At 43.9% G+C, this 22,001-nt stretch overlaps 1 protein-coding gene across 3 annotated transcripts in view; it reads left to right on the top strand.

Moving 5' to 3' along the window:
- The window catches only part of Shisa6 (shisa family member 6), a 312,383-nt gene extending 295,818 nt beyond the window's left edge, over positions 1-16,565 (top strand). For all 3 annotated transcript variants that reach the window (XM_008855703.3, XM_008855702.3, XM_029557622.1), the window contains 3 exons: positions 9,579-9,635; positions 13,660-13,812; positions 15,780-16,565. In XM_008855703.3, coding sequence (XP_008853925.1) covers positions 9,579-9,635; positions 13,660-13,812; positions 15,780-16,330 — 761 coding nt within the window. In that variant the 3' untranslated portion in view covers positions 16,331-16,565. The remainder of the gene's footprint in view (positions 1-9,578; positions 9,636-13,659; positions 13,813-15,779) is intronic.
- Positions 16,566-22,001: the final 5,436 nt, after the last annotated feature.

Genomic DNA, 22,001 nt, shown 5'->3' with positions numbered 1-22,001 from the left:
GCAGAGATCCTGTTTTCTCTAGATACAAAATGTTCAAGGATTTTACTGATATCAAAAGGTTTTTTTAAAAAACATCTTCAAGTTGCTCGGGGGCTAAGCACACAGCCATGGCTTCTCTGCCGCCACCCAACATTTCTTTGGCTGAACACTGAGGCCTCCAGGCTGCTAGGGAGCTGAAGGGTGATTGAAATTTTTCTGGAACATAGATACAGCTGTCTGTGCCTCCGTGAGATTAGCAAATCTTTTTCCCATAAAGCAATTATGAAACAAGTGTACAAAAACTGATTTTTAAAAACAGCATTTTATTGCTCTGGAAATTGACTGGGATGGATAATTCTAGGTTCAATTTGGTTGGGTCAAGGAATGTTTGAAGAACTGGCAAGCACTATTTTGGGTGTGTCTGGGAGATGTTTCCAGAAGAGACTAGCCTATGAATGTAAGTGAACTAAGTGTGACAGACCTGTTCTCCACGTTGGTAGTCACATCTAAAGGACTGGAGAGAAAAGTCAGGAGACGCCACTTTCCTCCCCAAAGAGGGGGGCCTTTTTTTTCTGCTGCCTTGGACATTAGAGCTGCAGGCTGTCTGGCTTTACACTCCAGATATAATATCAGCAGCTCCTTCCTGCCTCCCTGCCACCCCAGTCCCAGGTTCTCAGGCTTCTGACCTTGAACTAAGAGCTATCTCAATAGATTCCTTCATTCTGAATCACTCAGACCAGAACTGAACCATGTTTCCAGTATCTCAGGGACTCCAGCCTGCTGACAGTCTGTCTTGGAACTTCTCAACCACTATAGTTGTGTGAGCCAATTGCCTTTCAAATTCTCTCTTATATAACTTATATATAAAAACCTATTGATTCTATCTTTCTGTAAACCTTCAAATAAAATACACTGGTCAAAAGGTCTACAATAATCTGAGAATCACATATGCTTTTGAAAATTGCTAAAGTTCAGGCAAGAGTAGAGAGTGCTTAGTAGCTATAGCCATCCTCTTCTGGGGCTGTTCTATCCTCCTCTCCATCAGCTATCACAGAGGTGCTATCAGGGTGGGACAGGATGTGAGTATGGGCCACTGTGCTACCATGGTCTAAAGGGGCTCACTGGATCTAGAGCACTGGTCAAAGCACTGGTCAATGCTTTCCTCTCATCACATTCAGAGGAGCAGTGATACCATTAATGACTGCCTTCTCAATGCATTGGTGGTTAGGGTCCACTGGGAATATCTATTTCTAGTGCTAAAAGAGCTGCGGATCTAGTTCAGTGTTAAAGCACTTGCCTACCATATATAACACCCTGGGTTAACTCGTTGGCACTGAAAACAAAACAATAAAAAGAAATTTGCCAACAAAGAATTCTGTATCTAGCAAAATTAAGCTTCAATGTAGCTCAGTTAGTAGAATATTTGCTTAGCATGTAAGAAGTCCTGGGTTTGATCCTCAGTAAAGAGTCACCGTGGGGTACACCTATAATCCTAGCACTAGGAAATAGAAACAAGAGGATCAAAAGTTCAAGGTTAATCTCAGCTACATAGGGAGTTGAAGACCAATGTGTGCTACATGAGTCAGTCTCTCTCTCTCTCTCTCTCTCTCTCTCTCTCTCTCTCTCTCTCTCTCTCTCTCCACACACACACACATACATTTACAGACTGAAAAAAATATAGACATCATACAATAATTAAAATTTACAAGAAAATGTAAAAACCACCAGAAGTGATAGGTGGTTAAGCTAACTGAGGTGCATCCATACCATGGACTCACTCAACAATAAAAAAGGAATAAATTACTGGCACAATGTTGACACACAAGTTCAATGGATAAATCTCTACAGAATTATATTTGGGGAAAGAAAATCCAGTTCCAAAGGTTACATTCTGTACAATTCAAATTCAAATTCTACAATACTCATGACATGGGAAAATTGGAGAAATGAGGGCCACTTCAATGTGCGCCAAGAGTTAAGGAGAAGAGGGCAGGAAGTGGATGTATCTATGGAAGAGTAAATGGAGAACGTTTATAGTGTTAGAAATGTCAGCAATGACTCCAACACTGCAAATATTCCTACTTTGACACTGGAAAAACTGGACAGAAAGTTCATGGGATCTTTTGTATTTGGCATACTTGTTTGTGAACCTACAGTTACCCCAAACTAAATATTGAACTTTGAAAAATGGTACAATAAAGACAACATTTATTTAGCTTATAAATCTGTAATTTGGGCAATGTTCAAAGGGGATAGCTTTCAACCATTCCAGTTCTGTCAGCTCAGGCATTTGGAAGGCTGGAGACAGATTCATCTGAAGTCTTGCCTGCTTATACCTCTGGACAGGCGGTGGTGGCTACTGACTGAGACCTCAGCTGGGGTTGTTAACCCTTATATGTAGTCCCTTAATTTTGCCAGGACTTTCTTACAACCTGGTATCTGGTATTCAGGGTTGAGTGTGGCAGGGAGGGAGGCAGGGAAGGAAGAAAGGAGGGAGGAGGGAGGGTGGGAGGCAGGGAGGAAGTGTAGGAAGGAAGGAAGAACAGATAGAGGGGAAAGAGAGACAGAGAGAGGCAGAGACAAGAGAGAGCGTGAAAGAGAGAATGCGAGAGAGATAGTCTTCTAGTCATCCTTGTCTGGGACTGATCCATCCTCCTAGGTACCTAGACTTGGGCGTCATACACTGTTACTTGGGGTTTTAACATTATTTATTTTTGAGACAAGGTTTCACTATGAAGCCCTGACTGGTCTGGAACTGACTGTGTACACTAAGCTGGCCTCTAACTTGCTATGGTCCCCCTACCTCTGCCTCCCAAGTGCTAGAATTACAGGATTGCACTCTGTTAATTGAGGCTTCCACAAATGTCCTCCAGCTTCAGTATGCTCTTTCTAAGGGGGAACAGCAAGTTTCTGGGGAGCATGCAATGCTAGGGATAAAACTGTGGCCATTTTGGGAAAACACAATGTGCCAGTTTCAAAAGACTGACTTTATTCCAAAGCCACATGACTTCTCAGAGTTATGGAAACCAAATCTCTCTCTTACAATGATTCCTGATTTCTGGAGCAGGAGCTTTAATTGGCCCAGGTCAAGTCCAGCATACACATCTGGTCAAAAGAGCTAAGGCAACTGGAGGTTGGGCTGCATGGAGGGACACAGAATCACTTAACAAAATTATAGCAAAAAACGAACAGTTTTATGAGCAAGCATACATATATATATATATATGCTTAAAACAACATGATACAGAAAGGTTAGATATAAAAGGATAAGCAAAGTTTATCAGGCTAATGCAAATACAAAAGAAACAGGACTGGTAATATAAATATCAGATCAAGTGAACTTATGGGATAAAGAATGCATTGAACAGGACACCGAGTGCTATTTAATGTGGATAAAGGGAGCCCTCTACAAAGAAGACATAAGCATTACATTATAGGCCTTTTTGTGCTGCACAATGTAGCTCTGAAATATATGAACCATTTCTGCAATGAATTCAGAGAGAAAAAAAATGGCAGGGCTGCAAAAGTAGTGGGAGACCTTAACACACCTCCCTCAATCTTTGACAGTTCAATAGATGAAAAAGGAGTTAGGGATAGAGGAACTGAATAACACATTTCATGTGTCTGACTTAGTAGATAGATGTAATTTTTTTTACTCTACAAAATGAAAATATACCTTGTCTCTAAGTTCTCATATGACATTTATGAGAATTGATCTTACATTAGTGCACAAAGAAAATCTCAATAAATTTCAAAGAGCAAAATTAGGACAGGTGTTTTTTCTGACCACAGTACAATAAAACCGAAAATTAATGGCCAAGTTTCAAACCAACAACCCCAAACACTTGGAAATTTAACAAGACTCTACTAAGTAACTCTTGGGTCAATGAGAAACCAAGGCCGCAATTATAGATCATTTAGGAAGCAATCATAGGAAGAACACTGCGTGCTGACGCTCATGGGACACTGCCAGAGGTAAGTTCGCTGCTTTACTAACAGAAAAGAGGGAAGATTAATGGACTGAAGAGTCAAGCCAAGAAATAAAATAAAGAAAAGAAAAAAACAAATCAAACCAAAGATAAGAAGCAGGAATAACCAAATCCAAAAGCATATAATAGTGATTTCAAGATTTTAAAATGTACGATCGAGCCAGGTGTGGCAGCACACACCTTTAAGCTCAGCACTTGGGAGGCAGAGGCAGGCAGATCTCTGTGAGATCAAGGCAAGCCTGGTCTCTGTAGCAAGTTCCAGGTCGGATGGGGCTACAGGAAGATCTTGTCTCAAGAAAACCAGGAAAGCATAGTCAATCCAATGGTTCTTTCTAAAAACTTATTATATGAATAAATTGCTAATCCAAAAGCATATCTCTAACCAAAAACAGAACTAGAAAAAGAGTACGCCTTCAACTAGAGATTTTTGTGGGGTTTTACAGTTTTAAGCTAACAAAGTTTTAAATGTCCAATAGATATTTTCAAGAAAAATAGAAATTGCAAACTGAATTTACACCAAGAAAGCTTGAATGGATGGATGGATGGATGGATCAATGGATGGATGGATGGAAGAATATGTAAGGATCATGTCCCCAAGTATGAAATGGCAGCACACACACTGGTTAGGCTTTAGTGTCTAATGCCAGCTGCTAGACTTGGCATCTCACCCTCACCTGCTGGCTATAGAATACTGGAAAACATTTTCAACCTCTTCCAACCTCAGTTTCCATTCCTATAAGTTGGTGGTACAGCAATATCTACTTTTTAACACTGTAAATTAAATAACAGAAGCCAAGCCCTTTGCTAACAGAAGGACCTTGCACACGCACACATCCAATGACACCAGATGTTTTTGTTGTTACATTCCTTCAGACCCTCCAAGTAGCAACTATCTCAGATGCTATGTGAATAATTACAAATCATAGGAAAAGACACAATGCTATTCACTTGGCTTTACCAAATCATAATTTTAATATAAAACTTTAATTGTTTTAGCACCGAAAATTCAAATTTTCTTTATGAGTATATGTGTATACATATACAAATTAAATATAAGCAAATGTAATCTGAAGTTGTAATAAAATGAAACACTAGAATCAAATAGGGCAGGTCCCAGGAATAGATGAATGTTTCAATATGAGAAAACTCACCGTCTACTTTGTCACATTGCAAGGCAATTGATGATGTGTTGACCTAGAAATGTTTTAGTTATTAGCCTTAGGAAATAAAATCCAGCCAAAGACTCATGCTCAAGGTTGTTTGAGGTAACATCACTAAACTCTTAAGCAATCTAAATGCCCAAAACAGAGAAATGCTCAAATATTCTTAAATCTATTGTGTTTAAATAGATTGTGCTTAAGGGACACTCAGGAATAAGGGAGACATTATCCTATAGGAAGACTTGTGAAATCAAAGAAAATGTTTCAAGGAATATTTCAAAACATAAAATATATTCATGGTATGTTGTTCATTAAGCACAAAAAGATATTAAAAGTGATATTACAGTTTGAGTAGAATGAAGAAGCAACATAGTTTTATTTCTGTGTGTATGTATATGTGTGTATGTTATACACATACGCATTATATAGACATATATATGAATATTTGGGATGGTTCCTTGCTTTTGCTTATGGAAAAATGCTTCAATGGGTAGCTTTCTACATTTATCATTTTGCACAAATGTGAGGATCAAATCACCACCATGTTTTAATGCATTTTAAGAACTTTAATATGTCTGAAAAATAACAAACACAAAATTATTCATTGTAATATTGCTTAAGTGTGTGTATGAGAAAGTATGCACAGTCATTTATGAAGCAAGGGAAATAAAAGAAAATAGACCAAAATGTCACAGTGGTTATTTTAGGTCAGTTTTAATTATCATTTCTGTAGTCCATTTAAAATACTATTCCAGCCTGGTCTACATAGTGAGTTCCAGGACAGCTGGAGCTACAGGGAGACCCTGTCTCAAAAAAAAAAAAAACAAACTATTCTTTAATGTCAACATAGGAAAAAAAAATCAAATGTTTGAAAAAAATACTTGCAGTGGTACTCAAACAAAAGGAAAAGCTCTACCCATCTCTCAATTGAAGGCATTTATCTGGTTGTGACTTCATCTTTTTTTTTTTAATTTAAATTTTTTTTTTACAATTAAAGTTACAGTTTTAACAATATACAAAATATTACAGTAATTCAGATTTTTTGGCATAATGATTATAGATAAGGGAGTGGGGAGGGAAGGGTATATGCGGAACCTAGGGGATAAAGAGAAAGAAGCAGTTCAACAGAGGTAGGATCATAGGAGCAAGGGTATTAGTAAGGAAGAAAGAGGGGGAAGTGGGGGCACTTTAAGTGGGAAAACCATGATAGAGGGGGGAGACGATACAAGAGAGAAACAATGCCTAGCTAGTCACGAATACCAGAGGGAACCATATTATTCCTACAATCTACTGACAAATTATACATAACAGATCAAGAAATATATCTCTAGATAAGGTTTACTTGAGACCAACTGGTAATGACCAAAAGACCTCAAGAGTAAAAACAAATCAGTTTATCTGATCCAATTGTATGTCCTTAAACACCCAAAAGGGAAGTATAACCAAAGATTAAAGGGGCCAACATAATATCATAAGAGCATACATATATATAACTAAAAGTTACTCGACGAACAGGAAAGCCAGACAGGCGATACCTTCAGTCGAGTTGTTGGCCAGGATAGATAAAGGCTCTTCCAGACAGTAACCCAACATACTACAGGAAAAATGAACAGCAGACCCCAATTCTATCCAAAGGAATACTGACAATGGATTGCCGTAGATGAGGAACAGCTGACCCTCCTGGAACAGGGACCTCTGGCTGACTAGATTTACCAGAAGGGCAGACAGGGGGGAATGGATGAGGGTGCTGACAACACAGTGGACAGTGACAGGGATGGCAGAGTATGGAGCCTCTAGTGGGAGAGGAAGGCTGTCTATCTGACTTCATCTTTTTAAATGCCATAAAGATTGCAATTAAGGTATCTAGAGAGTGTTCTATAATGTCTTGCTATGATAGGCCAATAATAAATATTCATTCTGCTCCACTTCCTAATCATATGAGATCATTGTAAGAATTAGTTAAGAAAGAAAATGTATGTGAGGATTAATGGAACTAGAGAGGGCATTGTCTTAAGAGAAATATGTCAGCCAAGAAAGACAGATAGCGCATGTGTTGTGTGTGGTTGTTGAAACAGTTGATCTGAATATTGAAATGTGATTTCTACAGGCTGGGAGGTACACAGGGGAGTGGGACCTGGGGAGTTTGATAAATTCTAGTGCTCCAGAGCACACTGGGGGGGGGGCACTACAGCTTGCAACACCTATTCTTTCCCCACCAAGATCAAGCCATTTATTCAGAGGCTTGAGGGTGGGGAGGGGCTGATGAGGTCCATGTGACCAGATGTCCTTGGCAGGGTAGATCTGCTGACTGCCTCTTCACTAAAAGCTGCAATGCTTATTCTATATTTCATAACTAACTAGAAGAGAGGAGCTTAAACTTTTCAAAAACAACATGAGATGGACATGTTAATTATCTTGATCTGATTGGTACCTGTTTATAATAAATACCTGTTTAAATAGTATACTCTATACCAAGGTAGTACAATTAAAATTACAAAAAAATAATTTTTTTAAAGTGCACCTGAAAGATTTTAACATGGGTCATGGAGTGCAACCTGCTATCAGAAATGATTACCTAATTCTTGATTACCCAATACCCTTTCCTGCTGTCATCTGGATTCTAAGATGAAAAACTGAAACTGTTTGTTGCTAACTGCCACTCTACCCCTTCAACTTGGAGTCTATTTCTTGATCTTGCCATGATGTTTAAAAATGATCAAACAAATCAAATAAGTAAAGAAAGAATAAAATTTTTTTCTTTCCTGCCTCTCTACTCCCCCCAACACAGGATTTCACTATGTAGCCCAGGCTGGCCTCAAACTCACAGCCCTCCTGCCTCAACGTCCTGAATGCTGGAGTTATAGGCATTCTCTACCATCTGGAATGGAATTTTTTCTTCTTGCTTAAATCCAGGACCAATGCAGAATGGATTCAACTTTTGGTGGTTTCTGTCTTGACTATAGGTTAGCTTGTCTCAGGAAGGGTCTATATAGTCTTGTGAGGAATGCTAGCCTCATGCTCAAGCTCCCACCCAGACTGGATACAGTGCTGAGGTATTCAAAGGACGCAGTTCCAACAAAGGAATGATGTAATAACCGGTTGGCTTGAGAAATGTCTCCTAGGAAGAAACAGGATAATTTGTCTTGGAAACGGCTAAAAAGAAAGCTTGATGAAAAAATGATAACTCATTGGCCTGACCTCAGGAGAGTACTATGAAGACTCCAGTTTTCCTTGGCTATGGAGAATGGAATCAAGAAAATTGCAAAGATGACTAAACTTTTGCATTTTAAACCCATGGAACATTAGTACAATGGACAGAAGTTTGAGCTTTAAAGGCTGGCGAATTCAATTTCAGAAGGACATGAATCTTAAGGGATGAAGGGTCCCATCCAAGTTTAAAATCTAACCCTGCATGTCAGACTGACCTCAGTCAACACCTGCTCACTTGGAAGTGATCATGTTAGGCAAAAAGGTGGAAGTTATGAACCAGAGCTAAAGTCTGTAAGAAGGTACCTGGGCCTCACAGAGCCCCATACTTAGAGAGGAGGAAAAGGGATGAATTGAAGGAGCTGGAATGGGAGGCCAGGGGTATCAAAGACACTTTCTGTAATAAGATGCACAGAAATGGAGACAGATATGCCTGCAAAAGATACGATATGTCATAATTCAGGGAACATAGAGCAAAGATCTTTTCTCTCCCTTGCTTTGTCTCAAATCATATACATGCACCAATGAAAATCAAGAATATAATGTTTTGTTAAAGCAATAATACAATGTTGGAGTGTATTTTAGAGGTGAGCCAAATCTTCAAATCATTTTAGAAGTCTTTGGAATTCTCTGAACTCCGATTTTAGCAGATATGGCTCTGTTATTTTGTTGATAATTTAATCTAAGTGGGCCTCTACATTACAAAGAGAGAGAATGCTTTTGAACTTTCAGGTCATGTCATTTAGCCTAGAACCCAGGACTCCAGATCTCAGACAGTGAACAGTTCCAATCAGATTGTTACATTTCAGATGCCCAAAAACATAAAGACCTTGAATCATGGCATCCTCTTCTTGGTTAATCACATCCCACACTCACCTAACAAGAGAACACTCTACTTTTCCTTTCCAGCACACCATCCCATGTATCTGTCCTTACTAAATGTTCCCTCATCTTCCCATTCCCTCCCTGAACCACTCTAACCCCACCAGAGCCTCTATGGCTAGTCAGTCAGATCTAGAGATGTACAGAGGTCACCATGGTGATAGAGGAAGCCTGATGAAGTCGGAAAGAGACAGAAAACAAGGAAAGTGTCTTTGAGCTTATTTTACTGTTCCCGCCTTTTTCTGAAAGGCTTTCTTTGAGTCAGAGAAACATGTTAGACATAAGGAGAGCTGCTGTTGCATTGGAGAACCAGTGGAATGCCCGAACTCTTCTTTAAAATTCTCTTTTCTGTGATTTTCAGGTGATCGCCAGTATAATCATCCAATCTTAAGCAGTGCTACCCAGACTCCTACACACGGTGAGAGCTGAATGAGATCACTTTTCATTCCATCACGTGACTCCATTCTAAGGATGGACAAAGGAGGTGTAAGGAGCCCTGTGCCTGCCTCCTCTAGGCCACACAGCTTCACTCTTCCTTTGAGACCATTATCCCCTGGGTATCTCTGTCTTGGACATCAGAGTGATTTTTCTGCCATAAAAGGGAAGAAGCCGAATCCTTTCTCAGCTCATTTCTATTTGCCATCTCCATCACTCTCTGCAGTCATAAATTCCATATGCCAATGGCAAGGAGATTAATGTTCTCCTTTGCTCAAAGCTACTAGGTATTATTTACAAATGACCTGCAACTTAATTGAACTCTCTTGATCCTCCCTGAACTCATTAAGATTTGATGAAACTCAAAACTGATTTGGGTTTTAGCCTCTTGGCAGAGAAGAGGCTGAAAGTTGCCACAGAGGCATGATAGCAAAAGGATAAGTGGAGGTAAAGCCAACTTTCCCTGTCAGCTTCTGCTGACCTTCCAGTAGACCAGAACATAACATTTAGAACCACAGAGCAAAACTATTTGGAGTATCTCTCAAAACTTAATAGAATATAAGACAGCCGTGTAACTTGTGACCTTGGTCAGGAGTCACTTGTACCTCTTCGTTATAAAAGAGCAAAAGCATTCATGAAGTTTCCATGGCAGAGATATTCAAAACAAAGATAACTACACAGCCAGATCTGATGGTGCAGAGTTATAATCCCAACTACTCAGGAAGATGAGGCAGGGGGATTGAAAGTTCAAGACCTGTTTTAGCTACAGAGTAGTTCAAGCCCAGTCTGAGAAACTTAGTGAACACTTGTTCAAAAAAAAAAAAAAAAAAAAAAAAAAACCACAAAGAGAACTAGGGATAGAGATCAGATCAGTGGTAGAGCACTTGTCTAGCATATGCAAGGCTTGCTGTTTACCCCAGTGCTGCAAGAGAAAAGTGAGATAAATTAAGCAACTCATCCGGCAGAAAGATTACTACTCAAGTCAGATTATGCAATGCCTCAGCACTGAGGCTGGGGGACATCCTGATTACGAAGAGAGGAATGTAATATTTTGATGTGCCCTTTCAGTGAGTTAGTGGATCTGTGTCATGATAGCAGGCACATAATTAGGTGCTTCTAGATGTAGAATCTAAGAAAAACTAGAACTGGGATAAATTGGTGAGATCAGTTAGAAGAGACTGACAACAGCGGTGATGCTGACAGTGGGAACAAAAAGGAAGATTAAGGTTTAAAACATCTTGAGGGAAGGACCGGGAAAGCTTTGTCACTCAAAGATGATGGCTGATGAGAACCAATGAAGAGCCAAAATGATGTGGAAGAATGGAGGCTTAGTTATAGTTACCATCTAAGAAGTCAGAAAAATAGCCAGTGTGTACTAGGGATGGTGTTAGTGGTAGTGAGTTTGGATCTGGACATGTAGAATTTGCTCTGACTATAGAACATGCCAAAAAAAACATTCCACAGATAGCTCCATACAATCTGGAGGGAGGTTAGAGCTGGGGATGTCCACTACTCTTTGGAGGAACTAACAGAAGGCTTGAGAGTAGGGATGATCTCTGCAAAAATTCTTAAAGAAGAAAACAGAAGGCAGAAGCAGGGAGCCCAGGGGATGCCATGGGGATGAAGGAATGGGAAGAGGGGCCAGAAAAGGAAGGCGAGGAGAGCTCCCACATGCTCAGTAACATTCTGAAATAAGCTTCCTCAGGAGGACCCAACATAAGCATGTACTCCTGACTACAAACAAAACTGTTCCCCACTCCACCTCTTCCTGTCTTCTCTCTTCCAGCTGGCACAAGGAGGCGGGAGCAGAAAGGCCCCAGTGCCTATCCCTAAGCAGCTTGCTTTGTAGTGGAAGCAGAGCTTTCCTGGATTTCTTTCTTGGGTGGTACCCTTTCCCCCAACGAATGAGCAGAGCTACTATGAAGGCAGGAAGAGCCTCTGTCTACTTGATAAATCAAAGAGCATTAGCTGGATCCTTGGTTGGGGCCATGGAATATAAGAGAAACAGGAAAACTGAAAAACATTCCTTCTGATGCAAAAGGGATCTTTTGAGATTAATAAGACCAAGTCATGTCAAATTATCAGTACGATATTAAATGGAGTGAAACCAAGCAGAATGAGAAGGCTGAGATAAAAGAGCAGATACCATTATGGACTGATGAGATATAACAAGGTCACAGACAAGAGCCTTGTGTGAAGGGGAAATGTGATAGAGGAAGAATACAGCAGGGCATTTCAATAGGAGGCAAGCTTAATCAAGGGGCTCAGACAACCATGATCAGGACAAAAGGCAAGACAGAGGTAGTCTTGGCTCAGTGGCAGTTTCAGAAACAGTGGTGAACAACAGTATCTAGAACTATTGCATTTTCAAGAGGGATAGTTTAAGCAATGGTCCCAATGAGAGTAAGATGCCGAGACTGAGGGGAGCCTGTTCTTGTCCAGGATGTTGAGGAGTGAAGAAACAAGAAGTAATGGATTAGGGGCTATTAACCAAGTCTAAGAGCAGCGCTCTCAGCTCCCTGCCCACTCCACTTTCTGGCATCTGTCTTGGTCCATGCCAGGGAGGCTCTCTCTGTACAGCATGTTCTGATCTCTCAGGATGCAGAGCATCCCTCACCCCCTCACATATGTACCAAGCTGGCATGAACAACCAGCTTATTGGCTGAAATCCCCTGGCTCAGTCCCCAGTGCTGGGGGTGACAATGTAGGCAGGGAGGGAGAGAGAAGCCAGGAGTTCCCTGTGCATAGGGCAGTCCTTGGATAAGGTCTAGGAGGGCTACTCTCTCTAGCCCACAAACCACAGAGTTCTTACATTCTATAATGCAGCCCTCTCTGCCAAGAGATATGGGAAACCATAATCGACCTATACATTTCTCCCTACTTAGAGTCTGCCCCTCTCAGAACCTCATCAACCTTGAGGAATCTCAAACAAAGAGGATGGAGGGATGGTACAGCCAGACTGCTGCCTCCCACCTACTTCATTTCTGGGAATGGTACCACTTCTCCCTGGAAACAACCTGTTGACTTCTTTTTATGGCTGCTCTTCCTCATGTCAGTCAAGCATCAAGGGATGCTTATCTCCCTCCCCTGGACCTCCATTACCCCCAGGTTCCCATGATCACTTCTCCATTACCCAGTCTGCTGTCCTTTCCTGTGTTAGTCCTAACCTGCTCCCTAGAGTCTGCCCACCCTGCATGTGCCATCATCAGTCACTCGCTTCCTTGGCTATTCACCTTCTTCTCAGTTCCTTCCTTGACCCTTTGCCTGAGCCTGGCAATAAACCACACTCCACTGTTTCTCTGCTGAGTTGGGAATCTCAATGCCTCGCTCAGGGGAAGAAGGAGAAAAGAAGGATATGATGGGAATTTTGGTTCAAATTTTTCCTTTCTTGGAGCTTAAAAATGACTATCTTTAATCCCTGTGAGAAAGGGATTAAAGTCAGTGATGCTGGCTGTGTGGCTCACAGAGGCTTGACAGGTGTGGCTTTTGGAGAGGCCAGAACAGTCCATAGCATCACTGATGGAACATGAATTGGAGCTGCAGTACAATTGGGTCCTTGATGGTCACCAAGGTTACTCTAAAGTCAGACTGGTCTGACATCAGGGCTAGATTTATGCTCAGCTTTTAGGAAAAAGACATTCTATTCACATAGGCATGGATGACTTTATGATGCTCTTCCATGGCATCAGGCTCTGTTCTTATCAGACACCCTAGTGACATACCTAGAAGAATCTGCTGCTGGGTCTCAGAGTTGAGTTTTCAAAGAATGACCAACTGCCATGGGAGCCAGTGGCAGCTAAGACAACTTCTTCCTCCAAGAGTGTTGACAGTGGGAACTGAGCATGGGGGAAACTGAATCAGAGCACTCTCTCCCTAGGTTCTAGCATAGGAAAGTAGGATGGGGATTCTAGTCAGAGATGGGACAGGAAGTGGAGAGAGAGCTTGGCCACTCTGCCCTTGGCTACCTCAGCCTCTGTTCTTACTAATGGCATGTCCTTCCTTTGCAGAGAAGCCACGGATGAACAACATCCTGACATCAGCCACCGAGCCCTATGACCTCTCCTTCTCCCGCTCATTCCAGAACTTAGCCCACTTGCCTCCATCATACGAGTCTGCAGTAAAGACAAACCCGAGCAAGTACTCTTCTCTGAAGAGGTTAAGTAAGTCGAGTCCCACTGGAGTTGAGGTCTGTCTCAAGGATCTGAGGCATCATCTTCTGTGATACACTTGTCCCCTGTGATACACTTGACCAGCTATAGAATCCCAAGACTAAAGAAAGGGTTGTACATAGAGGAAGAGAATAGACAGAACTGTTGCCTTTGTTTTTTGGGTCCTGAGTTCACTCTTTGCACAGTAACAATAGCACCATAGAATCCTGAGGTCTATGTCCTCTTTGAGCAGTACCTCATCTTATGTACCAGCTGGACAGCAAAAGAAAGCTTTCCCAGCTCAGCATACCATGGGCCTTCTTCAAAACATGGGTCTTCCTTGCTCTATGTCTTCTCTTGGAATAGAGGCTAGCAAAGATCCAGAAACCAATTCTAACCCAGACAAGACCATCTCAAGGACCAGAGACTCTATACCTCTCATGTACAAGCCCTCATTTTATCAGTTAAGTCAAGTTTACCAAGGGATCCCAATCTGCTGTTTGGTGTGAGGTAGCTGTGTATATTGATGGACTTGACACGTTAAAATGTCAGCAAATTATATTTAGAGACACATTTTCTTTCCTGGCCTGTGATCCTTGTAACACCCCCTCTCCTTTTCCCATAAGTGAGTCAGCTTCACCACCCCCACCCCTCTATCTGTGTGTCTGTGTGTGTATGTATGTATATATGTATGTATGTATATATGTATGTATGTATATATGTATGTATGTATGTATGTATGTATGTATGTATGTATGTGTGTTAGCCAGAGCCCTGTGCATGCTAGGCAAGCACTCTGCCCCTGAGCTACATCCCAAGCCCTATGAATCTCTTTTGATGACCCCCGACTTTAGTTGGTGCCCCAAGACTAAGCATCTGCTTGAAGCTTCAGCCTAAATCCACATCAGTCACCTACAGAGGAATGCCGAGTTTCTGTAGAAACAAGTAAGCATCTCTGACCACCTGAGGTATCTGATGGATGCCCTGAGCAAATGAGGATCTGTAGGCAGGGTAGATCCATCAGTGACTTGGTCCCTAACCCCAAGGCCACTGAGGAGCAGGCAGCATTCCCCTTGGCAGAGATCCTCAAAAGCTGTCTGTAGGAGGCCTCCTTGCTGACATTTGAAACAGTACAGGCTTATGTGTACCCAGGGAAAGGTCAAAGGTCCAAAGGGCCGTGAGTCTGGGAGGATCTACTGGAAGAACAGGAAGCACAGAAATGTTCCAGCCGCAGCATAGTGGGCACAGGCAGAGTAAGCGTGGACTGAAGATATAGCTGTGTGGGGGCTGGATGCATGTGTTGGCTTCCTGTGCATTGGCTGTTACTCCAGAGAAGGTGTTACTATGTTCCTAGGTTACCAGTGAAGCATTTTCACAAATGTCTCCTAGATGAGTGTCTTTATTCTGAGGCTGATTCCATGCTCAGCTTCCATAAAGAAGGGCTCTAGGCCTCATCTGGAAGCTGTCGACTCCACTTGGGTGTTTTAGCAAGACCGGGAGCCATTCTACTGCCATGTGCAGCACATACAGCAGGATAGCCACAGGAGCTCTTTGGGTCTGCCATCATATTTGCCATCAGTTTCAGGGATGTTGCTTAACCCCCTGCCAGTTGAGGTGGTCCTTGGAGGAAGAACAGTGCCTGGGAGCCCATTAGATGCAGACTCTGGGATGCAGGAAGGCAGTCTCCTGTAACAGAGCCCACCTTTCACAAGCCTCAAGCAATTGGTTCGCACATGCAATGGGAGATGAGGAGGCTGTCACCTGTCTGAGTCTCCATTTTCTATTCTATAAATTAAAGTGATTTGATTTTGTTATCCTTGGAGATGGCTAGGTCTGTGGTTGAGCAAAAGGACACATGCACACGTACACATGCACACACACACACACACACACACACACACACACACACACACACAAACCTGCTCCCCAAGTCCTGGCTGTCATATCACTCTATTTCCTTCTCTCTCCTCTCCCTGCAGCCGACAAGGAGGCTGATGAGTATTATATGAGGCGCAGACACCTGCCAGACCTTGCAGCCCGCGGCACTCTCCCACTCAACGTCATCCAGATGTCTCAACAGAAGCCACTGCCTCGGGAAAGGCCACGCAGACCCATTAGGGCCATGTCCCAAGACAGGGTCCTGTCCCCACAGCGGGGCTTGCCAGATGAATTTGGCATGCCCTATGACCGCATCTTGTCTGATGAGCAGCTGCTCTCCACAGAGCGCCTGCACTCCCAGGACCCACTGCTGTCCCCAGAGAGGACGGCCTTCCCTGAGCAGTCTCTGTCTCGGGCCATCTCGCACACGGACGTCTTTGTGTCCACGCCTGTGCTGGACCGCTACCGCATGACCAAGATGCACTCCCATCCCAGTGCCTCCAATAACTCGTATGCCACCCTGGGCCAGAGCCAGACAGCAGCCAAGCGCCACGCCTTTGCCTCCCGCAGACACAACACGGTGGAACAGCTGCATTACATCCCAGGCCATCACACCTGCTACACAGCCAGCAAGACTGAAGTGACCGTGTGACTGGCAGCGTGGCCAGGTTGCTTGGCAGAGCCAGGGCAGGCCAGAGCGGGGCATGGCAGAGCAGGGGTCGGGGCACAGCTTCCAGCCTTGCTCTTCTACCCTCTCTGGTTCCCTCCGTGGAAGCTGGGGGTGGGCTGCCTTTGTCTCGAAAGCCATTCCCCCAGGGACATGGCCCCAGTGGCTTGGTCCAACAAGCACAGGCCCAGGCTCTAGAGCAATTCTCTCTCTCTCTCTCTCTCTCCAGACAGAGACCAAATACTTGTTTCACAATATCACATAGTTTTTTTCTCCCCCCCTCTCCCTCTCCCTCTCCCTCCCCCCTCCCCCTCTCCCTCTCTCTCTCTCTTCCCTCCCTCTCTCTGTAGAATCCCCTCTAAGCAAGAATACAAGGAGAGAGGTGAGGTCCCAGTCTAGTCTCTCCTACTACCTGTACCACTCCCTCAGTCCCCATCCCCTTCTCCTCCTGGGGACTCAGCTGAAGGTTCTGCCAGACAGAAGACCCTCACCTGAAGGTGATCTGGAGCTGCCTGGGTTTGAACGGCCAGTGGTTGCAGTCAGTGGGCTGACCAAATAGGCTACTTGGTCTCGTTCCTGTACCTAGAACCGCATCACAGAAATCTCCTAGTGCCTAAAAACTGCCTGCTCGCTCTCAGCCAGAGGGCTGCTGTGTCCATAAGCACAATACGATTTACTTCTGCCTGCTGGAACTCTGGTCCCCACCGAGTGGCCCCTCCCTGGCTGAGCTAGGGCCCAAAACAGGGAGGGTTTCCTTCCTTTGGCTGCTTGGCTGCCACTGTCCCTGTGCTGTGGTGGCTGTGCTCTCTCAAGCCTTCCCAGTTTCACCCTCAAAGTTCTCTGGGGCTTTAGCTCTTGCCCTCCAGAGGGGAGTAGCGATGGGGTGCAAGGACTTTAGGGGTGCCTTGGCAGCCACCTGATTGTTTCCCCATGTCCTCCAGGCCTCTAGGTCTGAACTAGGACCGCCTCTTAGGCCTGCCCTCTCCAACCATGCCCTACTTCCAGGAGGCACCTGCTGTTGGCAGAGAGCCAGGGTGGGGAGGGCCACTGTGATGCCCAAGATCTCAGGGGCTCACCATTCCCATTTTCTATAGTTCTGCCTGTCCTCCACCATGGCTTCAGGCAGGACAGAGGCAGAAGTTTTCAGACAGAGGAAGCTCAGTGCTCAAACATGGAGGCGCTCTCTGAAGGAGGAGCTCTCTGAAGTGATCATGCTAGACTCTGCCCACTCCTATCCGCCATCTCTGCCCACTCCACTGACCCTTTTCTGTGTAGAACTAATTCTCTCTCTGTGTTCTATCCCCCTACCTCCTTTTTCTGCCCCCCTGCAGCTCCATTTGCTGCTCTTTCCTCAGGCCAGTGGATCCAGGGAACCAAGACCCATTGGCAGTTGCAAATAAATAGTGGTACTCCATGCTGTTGGTCTGAGGGCCACATCAACCCTTCCCTGCAGGAGCACTTGGGCATTTGGCAGATGCACCTTCAGTTCTGTGAGGGAATCCAAGCCCATCTCAGCCCCTTCTTTGCCTCTGATCTGGGGGAGGGCAAAGTATGACTAGCTATTGGAAAAATCTCAATGACAACAACTTTGCTCTCCCAAGATCAGGGAGAGGAAAACACAGGCTTCTCTTGTCTCAGGATGGGGTACCTCTCTGATCTGGGACTTGGGGGGTGGAGGGATCAGCTGCAAACTGTCATGAAACCATCACCCATCCAACCCCAGCAGTAATACTCTTAAGTGGGAATTTGCATCCCCTCAATTCTGCATGGATGGTCCTTAAAAAAGGGAGATGGGGAGAATCCTGTGTCTACCCTGGCATTTTTTAATCTAGCTACGTTCACAAATGACAGAGAAGTCCAAACAACCTCTTCCTCACAGCTTTCAAAAGCTGCAAGGCTCTCCTGCTCCCCTCCCCAAGACCCCTTTCTGTGTGAGCAGGGCTGCATCTCATGACCCTGAAGGATGAAGGCTTGGGAGTCTAAAAGCATTCTTAGTCTATACAGGAGTGGTATTACTTGGCACCATGGAGCCAGGAGTTCCCAGTCTACTCTGCTTTCCTCCTTACAAACACATAAACCTTCTTAAGGGCTGGTCCCCATGGGTTTATGAGCGTTTATTCCAGAAAATAAGGCTAAGAGAGCCGGAAAAAAGGAACACAGTCTAAACAGATCAGTTGCTCACTCCCAGAAACAAAGGTGTGTCTCACAGGTGCCCACTAGGCCCAGAACCCTACAACTCTCTAACCCTTGGCCGATCCCTTTGAAGGCAATCTGCTGGTGGAGAGGGAAAAGGACAGGATATGGTGGGTGAGACTTTCCTCCTCATTGTCTGTACATCAACTATGTCTTCCAGACACCAAGTTCTTCAGCCCTTAGAGGATATCATAACACTAGGCTCTCCTACCCTTGTCTGTCTGTCTGTCTCAGGGGTTGACTGATAGGTTGATTCTAAAACATTTCTCATCCCTGCCTTACCACCATCTGGTTTAAAATATCTAGTGTCAGTTGCATAAGAAAACTCTAATGGAACTCTTCCTTCTGAAGGCATTTCTTCTTCATTACCCTTGGGAGGAAAGTGCCAACAACAGTTAGGAGTAGTTCTACAAACTTATTCCAATCGAGTTCTCCATTTCAAACTTCAGAAAACTATGTCTTAACTGGACATGGAAACACAGTATTCCCCCCCTTTACCTGCAATGATGCATTACCCCATTTCAGTTACCAATAGTTAACCACAATCCAAAAACATTAACACTTGTCATAAGTCTCTCTAGAAAAGTCCACAGTCACATAGTTTTATTACAGTCTTTTCTTTAAAATTGTCTTATTTTGTTGTTACTTGTTAATCTTTTCCTGTGCCTAATTTACAAATAAAACTTTATCATAGGCATGTACGTATATGAAACTACAACATACTATATATAGAGTTTGGTACTATCTGTGATTTCAGCATCCATTGGGGTTTGGGAGCTATCCCCCAGTGATAAATGAAAACTACTGGATCCCACTCCATTGCTGCTCCATCCATTGCTGTGGAACCAGCTAGCTGTGTTGCCAAGTGAGTTCACTTGAGAGTGTCTGGGGCTGGAACCCAAATGTCACGTCTTCTAGCTCAAACAGGCTGGCATTCTCTCTCACCAATAGGAGGGCTAAGGTGTCCTCATGAGAAAGCACCCCTACCCCTAGCAAAGGAAACCCAAGAATTCCCTCTGCTTGTTTTGTTCTTTGGTGTGTGTGTGTGTGTGTGTGTGTGTGTGTGTGTGTGTGTTCCCACCACCACGAATGGGGGTATGTACAGGTCTCTCTTGCCCTAAACATTCTTCCTGAAGACCTCACAATCCCATCTGCCTTTTCACCTTTCCTGCCTCATTTCTTCCATTGAACTCTTGGCTCCATATATTCATGAGTCACAGAAGCTTGCCAAGAATTCCTTAACTTCCTAACTGGGCTTTTGCCCTCAGAACTCCCCAGTGTCTTGGGTAATGTGTTTCCCTTGAGAAAGTTCCAGTCCTTCCCCCAGCTGAAATTGCTCCCCCTCTTTCCATTCTCACTTCTTTCTTCACATCCATCTTCTATCCCAGCTCCCCTTCTCCTTCCTCTCTTTCCCTCTCCCATCATTCACCTTCTTTGAGTCCTAATTTATTTTCCCTGGATGTGCTATAGTCTCTAGTTTTAAGAATTAAAGCTCCTGATGTAAACTGTGGAAGAATAAGGCATTCTTCGGTTCCTTTGTTTGCCTCATTGGTTTATCTTCCACTTCTTATACATGAGAAATGATGCCCCAATGTGTAAGGTCATGGAGCTTCAGAAGCATCATGACCAAAAGACCATCTTTGATTCCTGAAGCTGCAAGACCCAAGAAGCTCAGACTGCTATAGCCCAGAGTCTTCTGCTCTGGCCAAAGATTTACCCCCCTTGGGGGCTTGTAGCTCCTGCTCCCACTCCAGCATCCTTCCTCTAGTGGACATCACAGCTCTCCCTTCATCCCAAAGACATGAGGACCTCATAATTCTCCAAGTCTGGAGGAATATCCATCCCAACATCTCTGCCACCAAACTCAATCCATTGCCTTCAGAGACTCCTTGGCTGCCACCTGCCTCCTCCCTCATTCCTTCCACAGACACCTGTGGACTGGACCCAAGGTCATAGTTTGAAAGGGCTGCCCTTCACTTGGACCCCAAGAGGCACTTGCTCTGGGAGAAGCAGGCACATTAACTCCCATATGCAACCCTCTGTCATCCTTTATGAATCTGTGGAACTTTGGAGTGTTTTCAAGAAAGCTTGCTGTGCTTTAATGAAGTATTTTCAGGGCTCAAATGTTATTTTTTATAAATGATGTGTACTAATGGCAGATTTAATAGGAAAGACATTTTTTTCCTGGTCTCTCTGATTTTTGGAGGTGGTATATCAAGGAGAAAAACAATATAGGACTGAGGCTCCAGAACACAGCTTTCAGCCCTGGCTTTGTCTCCATCTTGCCATGTGACCATGGACAAGTCATGTTCCTGCTCAGTGCCTCAGTTTCCCCATCTGTAAATGAGGGGCCTTGATTAGATGAGGCCCAAAGTTTCATCCAGCTCTTAACATTTTAGGGCTTCCATCTGCACCTTTCCTTTCTTCACATCACTCCTACTTCAACTGAGCTGCACCCATCGTACTCTGCCTGCCCCACGGCGACATCCTCAGATGCCCTGGACTCCTCACCAGATTCTGGGTGGGACCAATGGGCTCAACTGCTAATGGATGCTCTTGTATATGAAAGTTAAGAGCCTGACCATTCGACAGGTCACCAACCATGTGTCCCAGAAGCCTCTCATATAAACATACCTAACCACCTTGGGGTCTGTCGCTGTGAAATTCTGAGTTTGGAGTTTTCAGTTTTGAAGTTGTCCTTATAGCTGGAGGGAGGTGACTCCAATTTCAGAAAGGGGATGGGCTGAAAGAAGGTTTAGAGGTCTGCCCATGATGTTTGGGCATGGATTTTGAATCTAAGGACAGCTGGGAAACTCGTTCCATCTCTTAAAGGAATCATGCTTGGCAGAGGCTCTGTGTGGCAAAGGATGCCATCATATCCCACTCCAGAGCACGCATGCATCCAAAAGACCATATTTGGATGCTGAAGTTCCATCTCAACTGGAGAGGATGAGGCACCATCACCTGGGCTGCTGGGAGGTGGGTTCTTACCCCATCCCAATATCTTTCTAGCCCCTCCTGTGACACCATCATCCTCCCTGTGAAGGCTTGTGAAGCACCAATGGAAATTCCAAGTCAGTATCATCAAACCCATCTTGTAAACTGGCAAACACATTAACCTTCCATCATTCAGAAAAATGATGCTGTGTGTTTGCTTAACATCCTCCCTGCTGTGGGAGGAGAAGACCCTGCTCAACTCTGCTGCTCACCCTCCAGTGACCCTCGAATGCCACTCCATGGGGGGACCCATTCATTTGCTTCATAGCGGCAAATAGGTCTCTAGTTCTACAAACTCGACTACACATTTTATAGTAAATAATTCTTGAAATTCTCTAATAAAAGCAATTCTTATTGTAATATTTTTAGTTTGGGAACACAATTTCCTAAGGGGAAGGTTAAGGAACATTTTTATGGCTAGCCCGATTTATGGATTCTATGTTTATTATATGGTAGCACCTTTCTA

Source organism: Nannospalax galili, unplaced genomic scaffold, assembly GCF_000622305.1.
Source record: "Nannospalax galili isolate Female #2095 unplaced genomic scaffold, S.galili_v1.0 scaffold146, whole genome shotgun sequence".
Classification (NCBI taxonomy): Eukaryota; Metazoa; Chordata; class Mammalia; order Rodentia; family Spalacidae; genus Nannospalax; species Nannospalax galili.
The sequence above is the reverse complement of the archived record's forward strand: the minus strand, read 5'-3'. Positions and strand labels throughout refer to the sequence as shown.